General features: G+C 42.9%; 1 protein-coding gene across 2 annotated transcripts in view; it reads left to right on the plus strand.

Annotated features, from left to right (window-relative positions):
• Window positions 1–19,985, plus strand: part of MCTP1 (multiple C2 and transmembrane domain containing 1) — a 1,090,031-nt gene that overhangs the window by 752,601 nt on the left and 317,445 nt on the right. For both annotated transcript variants that reach the window (XM_044276001.1, XM_044276002.1), the window contains exons 13-15: window positions 1,381–1,483; window positions 1,869–1,970; window positions 2,361–2,435. In XM_044276001.1, coding sequence (XP_044131936.1) covers window positions 1,381–1,483; window positions 1,869–1,970; window positions 2,361–2,435 — 280 coding nt within the window. The remainder of the gene's footprint in view (window positions 1–1,380; window positions 1,484–1,868; window positions 1,971–2,360; window positions 2,436–19,985) is intronic.

Consider the following 19,985-nt stretch of genomic DNA (forward strand, 5'->3'; position numbering starts at 1 on the left):
ATCTAGCCCTACAAGACATTGTGCCTGGATTACTAGTGAATTTCCCAGTGACAGACTTCCATTAATAAGTTAGGCACATCTCATTCCAGCTCAAAGGTATCAAGACTGGTGTATGACGTGCCCTTCTTGATAAGTTTAAAGAGTAACTGCACTTTCCAAAACCTTTTGATATGTCTGAACACAGGGACCTCCACACCATTGAGAACATTCTCTCCCTATTGCTGAAGATGGAAGTGAAGATGGACTCAATAGTTTTTTTTATTGAGGCAGTCGTTATGTCCATCTACAGCGGGGAGGAGAGATACAGCTGAAATAGGGCCTCTAACTCCTCATTTTAGCAAATGTCACTCTGACATGTCAAAAGTTTTTGGAAAGTGCAATTACTCTTAAAAAAGATTCAAAATAAAAAAAGTCAATAAAAAAATCATACACACCTTATCAACCCCCTGTCACTTGCATTCTGATGCTCCCAAAGACCCCCGCCAATCTCTTCTTCCCGATCCCTTGCAACAGAGGAAATGTGACCATTCAGCCATTCACTGGCCACATTGGTTACCCATGTCAGCTTGTGATTGGCTGAGAGGGATTGGGAAGATGAGAGACTGGTGGGCTACCTTAGAACCATTTGAATGTGAGAGACGGGGCATTAGTGAGATGAGTATTACTATTTTTTTTTAAGCCATTCTCAGAGTTTGGGGGCAAAAAATAGGGAAATCCCCTTTAAATTGTTTGTCTGCCTGCAGCTGCCACTAGAGGTAGCTTACTCCATATGAATTTATACAGCTTCCACTAATCAATAGTAAATCTGTCTTCCGTAAGCTCTTGAGCAATCAGTACTGATAGATGCAAGCAAGACAGTAAAACATTCACTGTCCCCCTGAAAGTCTTATTCATGGTAATAGGGTACGGCCACACGGACAGGTTTCTGCTTGAAGTTTTGGAAGCCAAAATGAGGAGTGGATCATAAAAGGAGAGAAAATATACAGGAAAGATAAGGTTTTGCCTGTTTTTTTAATTCACTCCTGGTTTTGGCTCCCAAAAATGCATGCAGAAACCTGACCGTGTGGCTGTATCCTTCCAAGAAAGAGCATCTGCTATGTAAGTTGAGTATTAACGAGTACTTTGGTATAGAAGGTGCCATGGATGTGACTATGTGGTCATGCTTGGAAAATATGAATAAACTTGAGTTGTACAACTTACAACCTTTTTTTGGAGGTCTGCTATTTCAGTAGTTTTTTTTATATATTCTGGTACGGTCATTGAAAGATACACATAAAGTCATGCTGAGATTAACTTGTAAATGAAAAGCTTGTTTTCTTCAGTATAGACCTTCTAATTAACACTCTGGTATTTCTCTCTCTCTATCCTTTTCCCATAAAGCAATGTCAATGACGTCCACTCCGTCCTTGAAGTGACAGTCTATGATGAAGATCGAGACCGAAGTGCCGACTTTCTGGGCAAAGTTGCTATCCCCTTGCTGTCCGTAAGTCTCATTCACCTGCCATACATCTCAATGTTTCTCTCCATCCATAAAGGCAAAAAAAAATATGAAAATTTCTGCCGAATGTCAGTCAATTCTCAACTGAGATATTAAAAAATCTCACACACATACACTAAAACGCAGACAAAAAATATAAAAATATATAATGAATAGAATTTAACACCCTCGGTCCACGACCATGTTGAATCCCACGGTAGTTAATTTTTCCTGACAGGCTCAGTGCTGGTAATGAACAGGTACTTGTCAAAATTGCCACAGTTGTTTTGGACTCCTTGTCAGTTTCAGCAGCTGGGGGTCAAAGGTGGCCGGGGGAGTGTATTCTGCAGAGACCATGAGACAGACGGCTGTCATGTCTTTCTTCCCACAGATTCAAAATGGTGAACAGAAAGCCTACGTCTTGAAAAACAAGCAGCTGACAGGGCCAACAAAGGGGGTCATCTATCTTGAAATAGATGTGATTTTTAATGCCGTAAGTCCTAAGTTTGCCTTTCTTCTGCCTTCTATAAAAGCTCAGTTCCTTGAATGCTTTTTGTTCCTTATCTATAAAGTCTATGAATGTTAGGCTTCGACGTTTTATTTCAACCTCCCCGCGAGTGAAGGCGAGGAGCGACACAGCCACAGCATGGCGCACCCTCCCCACTAAATTTCAATTCAGCTGTTGTTGCTAGCAATGACATTGCTCCTGTTAAGTATGCGTGCCACTTACCCTCCCTGGGTATTATACATTTATGTCCTTTATACAGTTTGCTTTTGTGAATTTTCAATCAGGGTGCACGTGCCGGTCACAGATTACAATTAGGCTAGAAAACTGATCATTTGTGTGACTTGTCTCATGACGATTATGTATTATCATGTGCAGGTAAAAGCCAGCCTGGCTACCCTCGTACCAAAAGAGCAGAAATACATGGAGGAAGAACCTCGACTTTCTAAGCAGGTAAATAAGACGCCGGCCATTGACAAGTGACTTCAGAGATGAAGTAAGCAGCATGTATAAAGATGTAGCAGAGCTGAAGTGGTCATTAAACACGTTCAGCTTGCATCATTTGGGCATCTTAAAGACTCTTTGAGTCCCTGCTATGTATCCGGTTTACCTGCAGTCCTATGTAAAACATTTATAACTCATCGTGCCAGATGACAAAATAATTTTTATATTATGTAAAAAAAAGAACTATATTGCTTATTAATGCATTTTATCTCTATCTTGTTTTATTGGGGCATAAACATTTCTTATTATTGATTTGTCATCACGAGGCTTACGCATTTCCGAACAGAGTGTACAGTATTTGTGGCATGAATCTTGCTTAGCACTGATTCCTTTAATAAGGCCACTCTTTGCATATGCTGTGTGAAAAAATAACAATAAGAGTGAGACGGAGCTATACACAGGGGAGCAGTGCTCCTCAACACCCTCCCGACAATGTACCTCAATCATAACTTAAATTATGCTTGTCTCAGACTGCGTAAATAACAGAATGGTATGGAACCATCTGATGCTTGGGGGTTGGGAGGTTGTCATAAGGACAAATATTCTCATGGGAAGACCAGGTTTAGAATAACCAGGATGATCACATAGTGAAAACGAAATCGCATAGAGGCAGACACTGGCAAAATTTAGATCTTTGGTCTTAATTCTCTTAGAAGTTGCAACTAGTCAGTGACAGAATGTATCTGAGGGCAAGTATGAACGGGTGATATTACTGTTTATTTCCTCTTCGAACAGCATGGTGAAGGCTAAGACATGAATGCAGAAGTTAGTCATCCTTTATTTGACCCAGACTGCTATTTAGCTCCATAATCCTGTGCTTCGTTGTAGATAATGATGTACTTGGTGTTAATTACATTTAATATTTTTATTATATAGTACTTCATTTACATTTCAGTGATAACATTGTATGACAAGGGCATGGAAAGTAGCTAGAGTTGGCCAAAGATTGAATATTAAAGATCTGGAATGAATGATTTGTTAGCGTGGCATATTCAGGCATGATATGAAACTAAAATCAGTGCTTTTTCATGTTCGATAATCATTTTGGTTTCCAACGTTTTTAGGCCAAGAGCCTCAAACACTTCAGAGACCACACTAAGGAACCTTAATGTGGACATCACCACATGGCAGCAGTTGTGTTGTCCATAGTGACTTCATCATTGTTGAAGATGCTGCTTGTGAGGATAGGAAGGGCAGTGGTTTCACTACTGATATAGCACCTGCAGTGAATATTAGTGAGCTTCATCTTCCATATGGCCACAGGTGTCCACCATTACTGGGAACCAAGCCATGGATATGGTTTAGCCAAGGGTGGGCTCAAGCTCCTTGGAGCATCAGTGCTCCTCCACTCTGCTCTTAGAACCACTCCCCACGTCCCCTTGATTGACAGGCATCTTGCCTGGGCCTGTAATCTCACACCTGCAATGCAGTCTACACCATTGGGTAATTGCCTCTGCTTTCCTAGAAGCACAGATGATTACTGCACATGCACCGATGATGTCACCCTCCACCCAAACAAAGTTAAGGCATTTGCTTTGTTTAATGGGGTTGATCCTACTGACAGATGCTAGGGGCATGTATGGGGTGGGGGCATGTGCAGGTGAACACTGCCTTTTGCAGGTTATATAGATAGGGCTAGGGTACCAAACTGAATATAAAGGACAACCTAGCTATGACTCTGCTGTCGTCACCTCCACAGCCTACAAAAGTGCACCATGCTTATTGAAAGAATCCATATGAGGATGGATACCAGGAAATTCACAATTCAGAGAAAACTATGAAAAATATAGCTATACCGTTCCCTACAGTAGACAGTTCTGTGAAAACATGCAACATTGGTACTAGGGAATGGATCCACCAAGAGATTTGTGGTTGAGATGTGATGGACTGTGCACACAACAACTGTTACCCACATGCTTCCTTGTTGGCACCTTGATAGAAGTGGCACAGAGCAAGACTCAAGTGACACCCTAATCACAGATTTCCAAAAGGCAAAAAATTGTGAAATCCTATTATTTTAATGAGACCATGACACAATTCCAAACACCGTGATATTAGACCACCAAGATAACAGATATTTTTGTTTCTCCCATATATACACCTAGGGTATTGGGAAGAAAGAATGTATACACAAAGAGTAGGTGAATATACAAACTCCATACAGAAGTTAAGACTAGTATCAAATAATTAGAAAAGGCTCCACCAGCAAACTACTGGAGCTCAGCCTCTCAGTTACCAGCTGAAAAGGGAGATAAATCAATACTAATAATACAGGCTGGCTCACAGTATTTTTGCGTAAAATTTATTAATACACCAAATCAATAATAAAATTTAGTATCAGTATCAGCATACATACATAAACAAATAGGTACAAATGTGCGGAGCTCACGCACAGACCTAGATAACCGGAGTACTCCTATACATGAGACTTAATGGCTAGAGTTATGGTGCAAGGGATGATGTGTTGAACCGTTCAAATGTCCATGATTATAGTTACCGATTCACCGAATAGTTGAAACCATAGATTCAGGATTGTTGTAATTTCCCACAAGGGGACTCTGTGTTTAGATGTCGTCTGACAGTTCGTAACCACACTTTCTCCAATCTGTGGGGCTCCACTTACTTGTTCCTTGCGGAGCAAACCATCCGACCCGCTCGCTCAGCGTCCCACGTGTCCAGCCAGGTAGTTGATCGCTGGTTTGTGACGCAGGCGCCTAAGCCGTCAGGCCAGACGGAAGCTGGTATAGCTGAGCCGAGCCGGTAGTTACCTGGACTTGTCAGGTCAAGGAGAGTAGACACAACAGGATTTACCTTGTGTTTGTGGTAATCACAGATGTAGCAACACAGTTTCAGTCCACTTGGTGGATTCTTGGTGAACGGAATCTTTGTAGCGGTATTTCGTTTTGAAAAAATCTTCTTGCGTTTTTGAAAAAGCCGCACCGATAGCCAAGTCTCAGTACACACTAGACACGTTTCGGAAACAAGTTCCTTCCTCAGTAGATAGTTGTGTAATGCATTACACATAAAGTGTCAGCTAAATGTAAAGTCAGCTAAATGTAAAGAGAGGAGGAGCTGGATGTTAACGATTAGTGTTGAGCAAATCAAGCTTCGGAACCTAGATCTGAAGTCGATTCATTCAAAACTTCATTTAAATGCTGTACAGAGATTCGACTCCATACAGCATTCAAATATATGGGCTCCGACGAGGCAAATTCGTTATCACCGAAGTCTCGCGGGAGTTTGGTGGATAACTGCAGGATTTTATTTTTTAACTTTAAACCCTTTTTAAAACATGGATCCGAAGTCGGCTTCAATAACAAAGTACCAGCCTGTACTGAAGCCGACTTCGGATCCATGTTTTTAAATGGTTTATTCACCGAAGCCTTGCCGGAGGCTATACATTTTGGAGCGGATGCGAACCTCAATTCACTCAACACTACTCCTGATTACATATTCTCATCTATATTAGATCATGTGGAGAAGGAGGAAAAGCAGATGGCAGAAGAAGGGCCCCCACCTGTAGGGCAGGAGAGTGCTGGGGTTGGAGAAGAGGGTATGCCAGCATATTGTGCCCCCACTTAAGCAGCCAAACCCCATACCAACAACAGACCCTGTTTAAAGGTACTGTGCAGCGATTAACAATGAAGACCGACTATACAGTGCAGTCTTCATTATTAAATGAAAGGCCGCTGCAGGTTAATTGGCCGAGCGTTTCTTCCCTGCAGCATATGGCCATACCCTAAGGCAGAGTGGCCTGGGTATACCTGATTTATAGTGATTCGTGATTAATTAATTCGGAACAAATCAAATTTCTTGGCTAACTTCGGCGAAGTTGCCGAATTTAATTTTTTCTAAACTTCACTCATCTCTAAATATAAGCACAAAAGAAGTCCAGTATGTTGTTAAACCTCAAATTGGCGCAACCATCTTGTGATCACAAGTGGGAGGCACTTCACCCCATAGGATCATGAGACATACCCCACCAGTCTACACTGTATATACACAATGAGTTTTACTATTCTGTTTTGTAGTTTTTGAAGTATAAGGAGCTACAAATGAATGATGTGCTTATTAGCATGGACTCTCATTAAATACCTCACACAGCCAGGGATCATTACAACCGACTCTTGGCATGAACACTAGACCCCACTTAATAGGATTTTCTGGAACAGGCATCTATGGCTACAGTAATGGTAATAGTATTTTCAGCATGTCTTTTTAAAATATTTTTGAGCATTCACACCATGTCTGACATTTTCTACCAAACCCAATATTTTTTTTATTGAGTTATGATGTCATATATGACATGTGTAGGATAAAATATGACCGTTCCTTTTCCACACTGACATGCATGTAACACACACAATATAGTACTATTTATATAGAATTACCAGCACTCTACATTTTCTGCTTGAACTTGAGACTCACAGTATGATTTTTTTTATCCTATATCCCCATAATTCGTCTTTTTGCTTTTATACTTACTTATATATTTATTGTATGCTTGTCGCTTCCATTGTAAGCAAACATTTTACAGAAATGTGTAGTCTGGGAAAATTCTTTACTGAATTTATACCAGAGCTTACATTTAAATATGGATTTTAATGAAAAACAATGCATTTTTAAATGGTCACTAACTTTTCAAACAACTATGCATAAATCAATAGTACAAGTGACCCCAAGAAACTTAGTAATATATCTTATCAGAGAGAAATGTCTAGTTCACATAGATATCAACTGTTTACTTCAACCCCTTGCCACTTGCTAAATGCTTTTCTCTTTGAAATTAGTTTTAAATCTGGACAGGAGCAGCTCCACAGAAGGACATTACACATTTTTACACATGTCAATACAAGTTTATGGAGAGGAGAAGAGGGGTGGAAGTTTATATCTCAGCCCAGATTCTTTATTCACAACCATACAAATCTGTACTTTTCTGTTCCATGATCCTGGGGCTGCTTCTAAATGAGAAAGAGAATGTTAAGAAGTAAATTCTCCTCTACTTCCTGTTTGCAGCGGATGGAAGCTAGTCTCCACCTACCAGGTCTGGGAAAACTGTAAACTAAAGATATAATATACAGAAGAAAAAACAAATACATATATTAGTCATATTAAGGCAAGAATGATTTTAATATGCAGGGAAGAGACAAGCTTTGTCAGTGCCCAAAGCTGTGGTTTCAGAAAGTGCCTTTCTCCATGATCCCTGAAGTTTATCATGTTAGTTGTGACCAGAACATTACTTTTTTGGACCTCTGGATTGTGCCTCTATCTATCCCTCATTGCACCCCTGCCATGTGTTTACCAGATCCACTTACAGATGCAAAAAGAAATTTGGTAATGCAAATTGGTAAAACAAAAAAAAAAAGGTATTCAAAACTGGCAACCAGCCCAATTGGATCATTTGATTAAAAAAAAAAGTGAAAATGTGTTGTACGAATCTGACCATAGAAGTGTGGATCCAACCATAATTTTCATGAGACTATGACTTTTTAAATTAGGGCATTTATTATATGCACATGTCCTAATATGACTAGTATATGGCACTTTGTTTTTTCTTCTGTATACTATAGCTTTAATTTGCAGTTTTCCCAGACCTGGTAGGTGGAGACTAGCTTCCATCCGCTGCACACAGAAAGTAGAGGAGAATTTACTTCTTAACATTCATATGTACAGCACTATAGAATGAATGGCACTTTAATAATAATAATAATAATAATAATAATAATAATAATGCACATAGAGGATCAAACAGAAGGTAATCAGCATTCCAAAACCTTGGTAAACTTTTTTAGTTGCAAATTGCATTTTTACACTGTCCTCACCAGTTTCCAAAAATGGGGCATGTCGAGGACAGGTCGGGGGTGGGGCCTTCCAGAAACTGGAGTAGATAATGATTGAAATCTACGCCAGCTACAAATTGGAGTACATTTTAGTCTAGCGCACAGACTGCCAGAGAAGGCATTTACTTTATGATGAGGCCTTTGCCTACTCTGGCGGCACAGGCCCTTTCTGCAATACATGTGGTCCCAGACACGACCAGTGCACCATCAGAACTTATCTGTCCATAGTCGCACACTGCATGCCACTCCTCTCTGACTTGGAAAATACATGTGAACAGGAACTAGATAGAAACAAGTATATCTGTGGCCCGATGTTCGGGGACATATGTGGCTCCCGGGCCGCAGACTATCAAACCCTGTACTAGACATGTTTTCTATCACTTTTTTATATAATTTCCCCCCAGTCCAAGCCACAATCATCAAAGGGACTGGCCTCAGCAGCGACCCATACAGGAAAAGATATGGTAGTGATAGCATACAGACGTGGACAAAATTGTTGGTACCCTTTGGTCAATGAAAGAAAAAGTCACAATGGTCACAGAAATAACTTTAATCTGACAAAAGTAATAATAAATTAAAATTCTATAAATGTTAACCAATGAAAGTCAGACATTGTTTTTCAACCATGCTTCAACAGAATTATTTAAAAAAATAAACTCATGAAACAGGCATGGACAAAAATGATGGTACCCCTAGAAAACACAGAACATAATGTGACCAAAGGGACATGTTAATTCAAGGTGTGTCCACTAATTAGCATCACAGGTGTCTACAACCTTGTAATCAGCCATTGGGCCTATATATATGGCTCCAGGTAATCACTGTGTTGTTTGGTGATATGGTGTGTACCACACTCGACATGGACCAGAGGAAGCAAAGGAAAGAGCTGTCTCAAGAGATCAGAAAGAAAATTATAGACAAGCATGTTAAAGGTAAAGGCTATAAGACCATCTCCAAGCAACTAGATGTTCCTGTGAGTACAGTTGCACATATTATTCATAAGTTTAAGATCCATGGGACTGTAGCCAACCTCCCTGGACGTGGCCGCAGGAGGAAAATTGATGACAAATCTAAGAGACGGATAATCCGAATGGTAACAAAAGAGCCTAGAAAGACTTCTAAAGAGATTCAAGGTGAACTTCATGCTCAAGGAACATCAGTGTCAGATCGCACCATCCGTCGTTGTTTGAGCCAAAGTGGACTACATGGGAGACGACCAAGGAGGACACCATTGTTGAAAACGAATCATAAAAAAGCAAGACTGGAATATGCCAAACTACATGTTGACAAGCCACAAAGCTTCTGGGAGAATGTCCTGTGGACAGATGAGACAAAAATCGAAGTTTTTGCCAAGGCACATCAGCTGAAAAAATGAAGCATATCAAGAAAAGAACACTGTCCCTACTGTGAAACATGGAGGAGGCTCTGTTATGTTCTGGGGCTGCTTTGCTGCGTCTGGCACAGGGTGTCTTGAATCTGTGCAGGGTACAATGAAATCTCAAGACTATCAAGGAATTCTAGAGAGAAATGTACTAGCCAGTGTCAGAAAGCTTGGTCTCAGTCGCAGGTCATGGGTCTTGCAACAGGACAATGACCCAAAACACACCGCTAAAAACACCCAAGAATGGCTAAGAGGAAAAAATTGGACTATTCTAAAGTGGCCTTCTATGAGCCCTGACCTCAATCCTATTGAGCATCTTTGGAAGGAGCTGAAACATGCAGTCTGGAAAAGGCACCCTTCAAACCGGACACAACTGGAGCAGTTTGCTCATGAGGAGTGGGCCAAAATACCTGCTGAGAGGTGCAGATGTCTCATTGACAGTTACAGGAAGCGTTTGATTGCAGTGATTGCCTCAAAAGGTTGCGCAACAAAATATTAAGTTAGGGGTACCATCATTTTTGTCCATGCCTGTTTCATGAGTTTATTTTTTTACATAATTCTGTTGAAGCATGGTTGAAAAACAATGTCTGACTTTCATTGGTTAACATTTATAGAATTTTAATTTATTATTACTTTTGTCAGATTAAAGTTATTTCTGTGACCATTGTGACTTTTTCTTTCATTGACCAAAGGGTACCAACAATTTTGTCCACGTCTGTAGATAGGAGTAATAGTGGTTCACAGTGGCGGTCCTTACTCTGGCGCTCCCTGGGGCTGTGGAGCAGTGAATGGAGGGTGTATCTTTTTTCCCCCTTGGGACACACCCTGAGACTTTTAGGGACTCCCACTGGTTATCTGCATGGCTAGCAAAAGGATGGAGGCAAAGACCAGGCCCAGTTTAGTGATAACAAGAAAGAGTCTCTTTACTGAGGATGATGAGAACTGCAGTGCAGATAGCCGCAATAGGCACAGTTTTGTGGTATAACACAGAGCTTACTTTTCCCAATAGCTCTATATAGGTAGCGGCAATGATGGTAGTAGTAGTCCCCGAGTCTCTCTCTAAACATTTTGCAACCTTCCTAAATTTGACAACAGCCATGAACGTCCCAGTGTGGCGGCTCTAAAGCAATATACCCTAAGATTATCTTTCCTATCCCTGCACATGCAGTCACCCAGTGCTAGATAGTCTGTAGATATCTTTCCTGCCTACTCTCAGGGTTAGGCTACATTCACACGTCAGTATTTTTCTATATCCCGAATTTCGGTCTGTTTTTTGCGGATCCGTTGTTCCTGAAAATGTTTCCGTATTTCATCCGTTTCTTGCGGATCTGCAAAAAACGGAAACATGTATAAATTTCACAAAGCAAATAAAGTTGTTTGGATTTCTTTAAAAAAATAAAAAAAGTGAATAAGTGATTTCTGTGGGCAGGATTTAATTTCCAGGAACGGATTCCGCATAAAACGGATGACATACGTAATGACATACGAATGTCTTCCGTTTTTTGCGGAACCATTGACTTTGTATTGTACCAGGATCCGATTTTTGCAGAAAAGAATAGGACAAGTTTTATATTTAATCGGACATGCGGAACGGAACAACGGAAACGGACAGCACACATCGTGTTGTCCGATTTTTTCCAGGACCCATTGAAAATGAATGGGTCCAGAACTGGTCCTGATCTGTTCCGCAAAAAACTGAACAGATCAGGAAAGAAAAAACGGACGTGTGAATGGACCCTTAGTCTGCTGGCAGCTTCTACAGTCCACAAGAATGGTGTTTTCCTGGAGAACAGATTCTCTTCCTTCACATAGGCTCTACAACAGGCAGAGCCAGACTGACTCTAGCTAAAACTAACAGGTACCAGCACATTACCCTGACAACTACACTAAGAGGATGCCAGATTAACTCTTTCCTACCCTATATTCAGCCATGTGGGATACAGAGTGCATGAAATAAATGAAATGTACCCTTTTAGCAATAATTAACCCTTGCAGTGGTCCACTGGGGCACTGCATTTGCTATAAGGATTTACAGGGTCCTTAACAATTTTGTCTTCTTTAGCCAGTAAAACCATCAGATCTTTAGTAAAACACTTGTGTACTTTATCCCACTATTAAGCTACATATTTTAGTTGTTTTTGTTTTAATGCAGTTGCTGAGAAGTTATGAAAGATTTCTTGTACTTTTTTTCCTCTCATGCAAATGCCCTATCGCTTTACTGTGCATATTTATGGGCACACTTACATGCCTTGCCCTATATCACAGTTACACTTTTATTGGAGCATTTGTGTTTTTGTCTTTGCTCTAACTGTCACATTTTACTCCACATCCTCTTGTGCTGCATTACTTGCACAGCATGCCGTCACATCCCAAATTGCTTTCCCTACATGCTCATCAGCATTAATAAGATTTGCAACACGGAGATATTGCTAATATATTAATTATAAATGCTTTTCTGCTTTATGACATTGAAAACATTATAAAAGACGCTCTTCTTGTCATAGCTGTTTGCAAAGCATATAATGGGCCAGCTTTATTAGATTCTCTGGAGTGGATCACAGACATATTTCTGCTCTGTATCTGTACATAGATTAGAACTCCCTGAAAATAAGAGAATACAATAGTTATTATGAAACAGCTATTAATATCAGTTCTGTATGTCTTATATTGAAAAATGCACAATTCAGAATAATTACATTAAAGAGGACCTATAACCTCTCCTGACGCATACCCCATGTAATACAATTCTGGAGCCCCTAACGTATTCTTATGACTTTATTATTTCTGCTAGACATTTATGAATAAATTACTAGCAGTTTGCAGTGAAGTTCCAAATTGGTGTTACCAGTTGGTGGTGTGTCCCTGCATAGTCTGACATTATCCAATCAGTGCTGCCAGTGCCGGTTTGTGCAGGGACAACCCCAACTGGTAACACCCAACTGGACCTTCATTGCAAGCTGCTAGTAATTCAAAAATTCATAATAATAAAGGAATGACACCACACAGAGTTATAAGAATAGGTGCTCCAGAATTGTTATTACATTGGGAATGCAAGTAGTTACTAAAACAGACATGTCAGAACAGGTTATAGCTCCTCTTTAAGTCATCTTACATTCTTCCACATAAATTCCTACCCCTAAATAATAATACATTTAGTGACTATATATTACCAACATACAGAGACTAAATACCGCCATATTGGATAATGGCTCATACCATGACTGGATAACAAACACTGCAACATTATAGCCCCATATCATGACTGGATAACAGTGACTGGATAACACCGCCATACAGTGACTGGATAACACTGCCATACAGTGACTGGATAACACCACCATACAGTAACTGAATAACTGTCATACAGTGACTGGATAACCACCATACAGTGACTGGATAACCGCCATACAATGACTGAATAACAGCACCATACAATGGCCGGATAACACTGCCATATACAGTTGCAAGAAAAAGTATGTGAACCCTTTGGAATGATGTGGATTTCTGCACAAATTGGTCATAAAATGTGATCTGATCTTCATCTAAGTCACAACAATAGACAATCACAGTCTGCTTAACCTAATAACACACAAAGAATTAAATGTTACCATGTTTTTATTGAACACACCATGTAAACATTCACAGTGCAGGTGGAAAAAGTATGTGAACCCCTAGACTAATGACATCTCCAAGAGTTAATTGGAGTGAGGTGGCAGCCAACTGGAGTCCAATCAATGAGATGAGATTGGAGGTGTTTGCTACAGCTGCCCTGCCCTATAAAAAACACACACCAGTTCTGGGTTTGCTTTTCACAAGAAGCATTGCCTGATGTGAATGTTGCCTCGCACAAAAGAGGTCTCAGAAGACCTACGATTAAGAATTGTTGACTTGCATAAAGCTGGAAAGGGTTATAAAAGTATCTCCAAAAGCCTTGCTGTTCATCAGTCCACGGTAAGACAAATGGTATATAAATGGAGAAAGTTCAGCACTGCTGCTACTCTCCCTAGGAGTGGCCGTCCTGTAAAGATGACTGCAAGAGCACAGCGCAGACTGCTCAATGAGGTGAAGAAGAATCCTAGAGTGTCAGCTAAAGACTTACAAAAGTCTCTGGCATATGCTAACATCCCTCTTAGCGAATCTATGATATGTAAAACACTAAACAAGAATGGATTTCATGGGAGGAGACCACAGAGGAAGCCACTGCTGGTATAAGAGGGCATAGTACAGGTTAGTAGGCACAGTATAGGGGTGTCTCCTTATTCTCCTGTGCCTCCTACACAGTATTATAATGGGGCATAGTGCAGGGAATAGGACACTGGCAGGGGGCAGAGTAAAGGGTGGTTGACAAATACACGGTAGTGGGCCCAGTACAGGGCAGGGGGCACAGTACAGCATAGGGAGCACAGTACAAAGCAGGGGGCACAGTACAACATAGGGGGCACAGTACAGGGCAGGGGGCACAGGGCTTGTCGCACAGAGCAGGTGGCTAAGTACAGGGCAGGTGGCACAGTACATGTCAGGTGGCACAGTACAGGTCAGATGGCACAGTACAGTGTGGGAGGTACAGACTCACCATTTTTGGTCAGGCTGGCAGTGAGTCCTAAGCAGGAGGTCGGCAGCATTATCTGGCTGGCAGGCTGCAGCAGTGCTCAGAGGGCTGAGACAGCGTTACTGCTCATGGTTGCTCCAGCTTTTTGGCTGTTTGTTACAGCCAGAGCAGGAGGTCAGCAGTGCTACATAAGAGGTAGGCAGGCAAGAGAGGTGGTCGGCAGTTGGGCGGCCGGGCAGGCGGGCAGTCAGTCACATCCAGGGTCCACATGGTGCTTCTTGTTGTCTGGCAGCGGGCTCTGTTTATCAATTGAAATGATTGGTGGAGAAGCAGCTCACTGCTGCTCCACCAATGAGATAACAAAGTGTAGCAGAGGAGAGGTAGGAGAATCCCTCTCTCCCCTCTCCTCTTGTTTATGTATGCAGCGTTACAGTCCCCACCTCCCCTCAGACAGAGAAAAAACATTAAATTATTAGAAATAAGGCCCTGCTGGCCAAAACCATGCTACTGCTCCCGGGCCCCTGCTAAGCTCAGGCCCCGAAGCAGTCGCTTCCCCTGCTTCCCCGATAGCTACTCCACTGACTGGGAGCTACCTATCTGAGTGCACCCAGGATGCCCCAATAAGTTAGTGTGGTCCAGTACCACTGAGAGACAGAGTACACATAAATGGCCACCAAAGAGTTCATCTAAAAGACCCTATATGTTTCATCCACCCACCCACAAGTATCAGCCCATCATAAGTGTCAGCACTAGGGATGAGCAGACCCGTGGTGCTCGGGTTCGCCAGGTTCGGCCGAACTTCGGGTCAAAGTTCGGGTTCGATCTAGACCCGAACCCGACCTCCATTGAAGTCAATGGGGACCTGAACTTTGGTGCACTAAAATGGCTGTAAAATGGTCGTAGTACGGGCTAGAGGGCTGCAAAATGAAGCAAAATGGGGGTAAGAGCAGGACAATTGCTCTGCAAACAAATGTGGTAAATGACTTAAAATAACATAGAATAGAAAAAGAAAAAAACACTAATAAACTAGGAGACGGAGGTCAAAGAGGAGTAGGAGGTTGAAGAGGTGGTAGACGTGGCGGTATAGGTGGAAGCGGCAGTGGAGGAGGAGGAGGTAGCCAACACTGTTATTGTTGTTTTTTAGTAATTTTTTTCCTTCATTTATTTTTTATTTTTTTATAAATTTGGAAAGACCCCAAAACATTGGGAAAAGAGAATGCAAAGAGAAAGTGCGCTGGAATATAACAATGGCTAGGTCCGGCCGGTATACTTGTCTATTCTGCACAAGGTACAGACAAGTCCTGTGGGATCCATGCCTGGTTCATTTTAATGATCGTGAGCTTGTCCACGTTGGCTGTGGACAGGCGACTGCGCTTGTCTGTGATTACCCCCCGTGCTAAACACACGTTCGGACAATACACTTGCTGCAGGGCAGGCCAGCACCTCCAAGGCATAAAGGGCAAGCTCAGGCCATGTGCCCAATTTGGAGACCCAGAAGTTGAAGGGGGCAGACCCATCAGTCAGTGTAGGCATGTGCACATGTACTGTTCCACCATGTTGCTGAAATGTTGCCTCCTGCTAAGATGTTCCGTATCAGCTGGTGGTGCTGATTTTTGTGGCGTGCTGACAAAGCTTTTCCACATTTCGGCCATGGTAACCCTGCCTTATGAAGTGCTGGCTGTGCCCCAGCTGCTTTGGCGACTTCTTCCTCCTCCTCCTCCTCCTCCTCCTCTGCCTTCTCCTTGTGCTTCCACTGAGCCCTCGCTGTCAGGTGTGAATGCCATCAGCAGTGCGTCTACCAGCGTACGCTTGTACTCGTGCATCTTCTGTTCACGCTCCAGTAACAGAATTAAGGACAGTATGTTGTCCTTGTAGCGGGGATCCAGCAGGGTGGCCACCCAGTAATCAGCACTGGTTAGAATGTGGGCAACTCGGCACTCGATGTGCAGGCACTGCAGCATGTAGTCGCTCATGTGTGCAAAGCTGCCCTCTGTGGGAGGTGTATCGTCTGTGTCCTCTGTATCTCCCCCCAGCCACGCCCCATTGATGCCCATAAGCTGCTTTAGGTGCCACCCTGCTGTGAACATGGTTCCTCCTCCTCATCATCCTCCTCATCCTGCAGAACTGTGTCCTGGCTGGACAGTTATGTACCTGGCCTCTGTTGGTGCAGGAACCCACTCTCCGAGCCACTTGTGAATGACTGGCCTGATAACTGTGAAAATGATCCCTCTTCCTTCTCCTCTTCCTCCTGTGCCAAATCTTCTTCCATCATCGCCCGAAGTTTTTTTTTTTTAAGGAGATAGAAGTGGGATAGTAACTCTGAGGACTTGGTGGAGTACTCGAAACAGCGCAACATGGCACACACGTCCCGCATGGAGGCCCACTCGTTGGTGGTGAAATGGTGCTGTTCCGCAGAGTGACTCACCTGTGCGTGCTGCAGCTGAAACGCCACTATCGCCTGCTGCTGCTCGCACAGTCTGTCCAGCATGTGCAAGGTAGAGTTCCACCTTGTGGGTACAGTATGTCGCATATGAGGCGGTGAGCGGGAAGGCCGAAGTTACGCTGCAGTGCAGACAGGAAAACAGCAGCAGGGTGAGAACGCCGAAAGTGCGCACAAATGGCCAGCACTTTCTGCAGCAGCTCTGACATATCGGGGTAATTTTTCAGGAACCTCTGCACCACCAAATTCAGCACATGCACCAGGCAAGGGATGTGCGTCAAACCGGCTAGTCCTAGAGCTGCTACGAGATTTTGCCCGTTATCACACACAACCAGGCCAGGCTTGAGGCTCAGCGGCACCAACCACTCATCGGCCTGTTGTTCCATGCCCATCCACAGCTCCTGCACAGTTTGGGGTTTTTCCCCCAAACAGATGAGTTTCAAAACAGCCTGCAGATTAAGTGCATGATGGGCCCGGGGCTGTTTACCCAACTTGGGCCCCCCTCCATTTTAGTTTAGTTTTTTTTTTTTTTTGTATAAAGAGGCTGCGGTGCTTCATGAGCGCCACAGTCCCTTCCTAAGCCATATGACATCTTCAGACAAAAAAAAATACCCCAAATTGGGTCCTAAACTGAAAAATTGGGTCGCTAAATTTAAAATACATATAATTATAACAAAAAAACACATGGAGGAGAATACAGAACCACATACCTCTTACATCTAGTGACATCTTCTCTTTCCTCTTCTCCTGCATTTGACCCAGACTACCATGGCAAATTCTTTCAGCCACATCTCGTCTCTACAGTTTGTAACACAGACACGTTAGATTTCTTAATTTTTCCATTAACCTCCTCATCCTGGTGTCCCCACAGTGTCATCCTGCTGCCACCCCCAATACTGTGCCCGTTTTGCTCCCCAATGTCCAAGGTACTATACTGCTGAAAAAATTGTGACCCTAATAGACATAATTAGAGTCATTTATCAAACTGGTGTAAAGTAGAACTGGATTTCCAAAAGAGCTGTCAAATATGAAAGGTGGAATCTGATTGGCTGCTATGGGCAACTAAGCCAGTTCTGCTTTACACCAGTTTGATAAATTTCCCCAAATATTCCTATAGTGTCCACAGCAGCTATAATGTCCCCTAGAGTGCCCCCAGTAATAATACCACCCTCTATTGTGCTCCAGGCAATAATCCCTGTATAGTGTCCCCAAAAATAATAGAATTGCCCCTACAGTGCCTCCCCAATAGCAACACCCCCATATAGTAATTTCCACCACACTGCTCCATATAGAAATCCCCCCATAGTAATTTGCCCCCACACAGTAATTTCCCCCAAACTGCCCCATATAGTAGTTTGCCCCCACACAGTAATTTCCTCTACATAGTAATTTTCCCCACACTGCCCCCACATAGTAATTTCCACCACACTGCCCCACATAGTATTTTTCCCCACACTGCCCCCACATAGTAATTTCCACCACACTGCCCCACATAGTATTTTTCCCCACACTGCCCCCACATAGTAATTTCCACCACACTGCCCCACATGGCAATTTCCACCACACTGCCCCCACATAGTAATTTCCACCACACTGCCCCACATAGTAATTTCCACCACACTGCCCGCACATAGTAATTTCCACCACACTGCCCCACATGGCAATTTCCCCACACTGCCCCCACACAATAGTTTCCCCCACATAGTAATTTGTCCCCACATAGCAATTACCCCACACTGTCCCCACATAGCAATTACCCCACACTGTCCCCACATAGCAATTACCCCACACTGTCCCCACATAGCAATTACCCCACACTGTCCCCACATAGAAATTACCCCACACTGTCCCCACATAGCAATTACCCCACACTGTCCCCACATAGCAATTACCCCACACTGTCCCCACATAGAAATTACCCCACACTGTCCCCACATAGAAATTACCCCACACTGTCCCCACATAGCAATTACCCCACTCTGTCCCCACATAGAAATTACCCCACACTGTCCCCACATAGAAATTACCCCACACTGTCCCCACATAGCAATTACCCCACTCTGTCCCCACATAGAAATTACCCCACACTGTCCCCACATAGAAATTACCCCACACTGTCCCCACATAGCAATTACCCCACTCTGTCCCCACATAGAAATTACCCCACACTGTCCCCACATAGAAATTACCCCACACTGTCCCCACATAGCAATTACCCCACTCTGTCCCCACATAGAAATTACCCCACACTGTCCCCACATAGAAATTACCCCACACTGTCCCCACATAGAAATTACTCCACACTGTCCCCACATAGAAATTACCCCACACTGTCCCCACATAGAAATTACCCCACACTGTCCCCACATAGAAATTACCCCACACTGTCCCCACATAGAAATTACCCCACACTGTCCCCACATAGCAATTACCCCACACTGTCCCCACATAGAAATTACCCCACACTGTCCCCACATAGCAATTACCCCACACTGTCCCCTGTTATTACTGACAGTGGATACTGGACTGTTTCTTCAGCATTGCATGCAGGCATACATTTTACAGGAGAATATGCACATACAGAAGACATTTATTAAGAACAGGTCTTTGTATCCAGTGTTAGGGCTCATGCACATTTGTCCACAATGCACGGGCACCAACTGTAGGGTCTGAATTGGGTCTGCGATCCTCATCTGATGGTCCATACGGTGTGGAGGCTCGAACAGAAAACCAAGGAAGAACTCCGTGAATGGGCCGCAATACGGGCACTGTCCGACAACGGTCGTGTGCATGAGCCCTAACTATATATCTATCTGCTCAGCTCCTCCTGCTCTTTAAAAAGCAGATTGTGCAGTGACTCAGCGCTAAAGGCTATTTGTTTGTTAAAAGTTTAATGTTATGATTTTATGTTAAAAGCACTACCACTCCTCCCATCCTTGTCTCCTCCGGGTCGCTGCATTTTCATGGTGACAGATTCTCTTTAACGTTTGCTTTGTGGTTTAGCACAACTAGGCTACATTTCTGTTCCACTTGGGTTTGTGGGTTTCAGTAGAATGGAATTACATAGGGTTATTATAAATGAATGAAAAGTGCTGCAAATATTGCGGATGATACTAGCGGTTTCATTGGAAGTATCCATTGCAACATATAGCTCCTACCCCTAATACAGATAATATTAGGCAGCCCATAGTTGTCCTTCATATGCCTGTGATATATAGCCTCTATACCAACATTGAGAGATCCATGATTAAACAGCTATGGGCTATGTTTTAGGCACTTTATTTTAACT

This window comes from Bufo gargarizans, chromosome 1 (assembly GCF_014858855.1).
Source record: "Bufo gargarizans isolate SCDJY-AF-19 chromosome 1, ASM1485885v1, whole genome shotgun sequence".
Taxonomy (NCBI): Eukaryota; Metazoa; Chordata; class Amphibia; order Anura; family Bufonidae; genus Bufo; species Bufo gargarizans.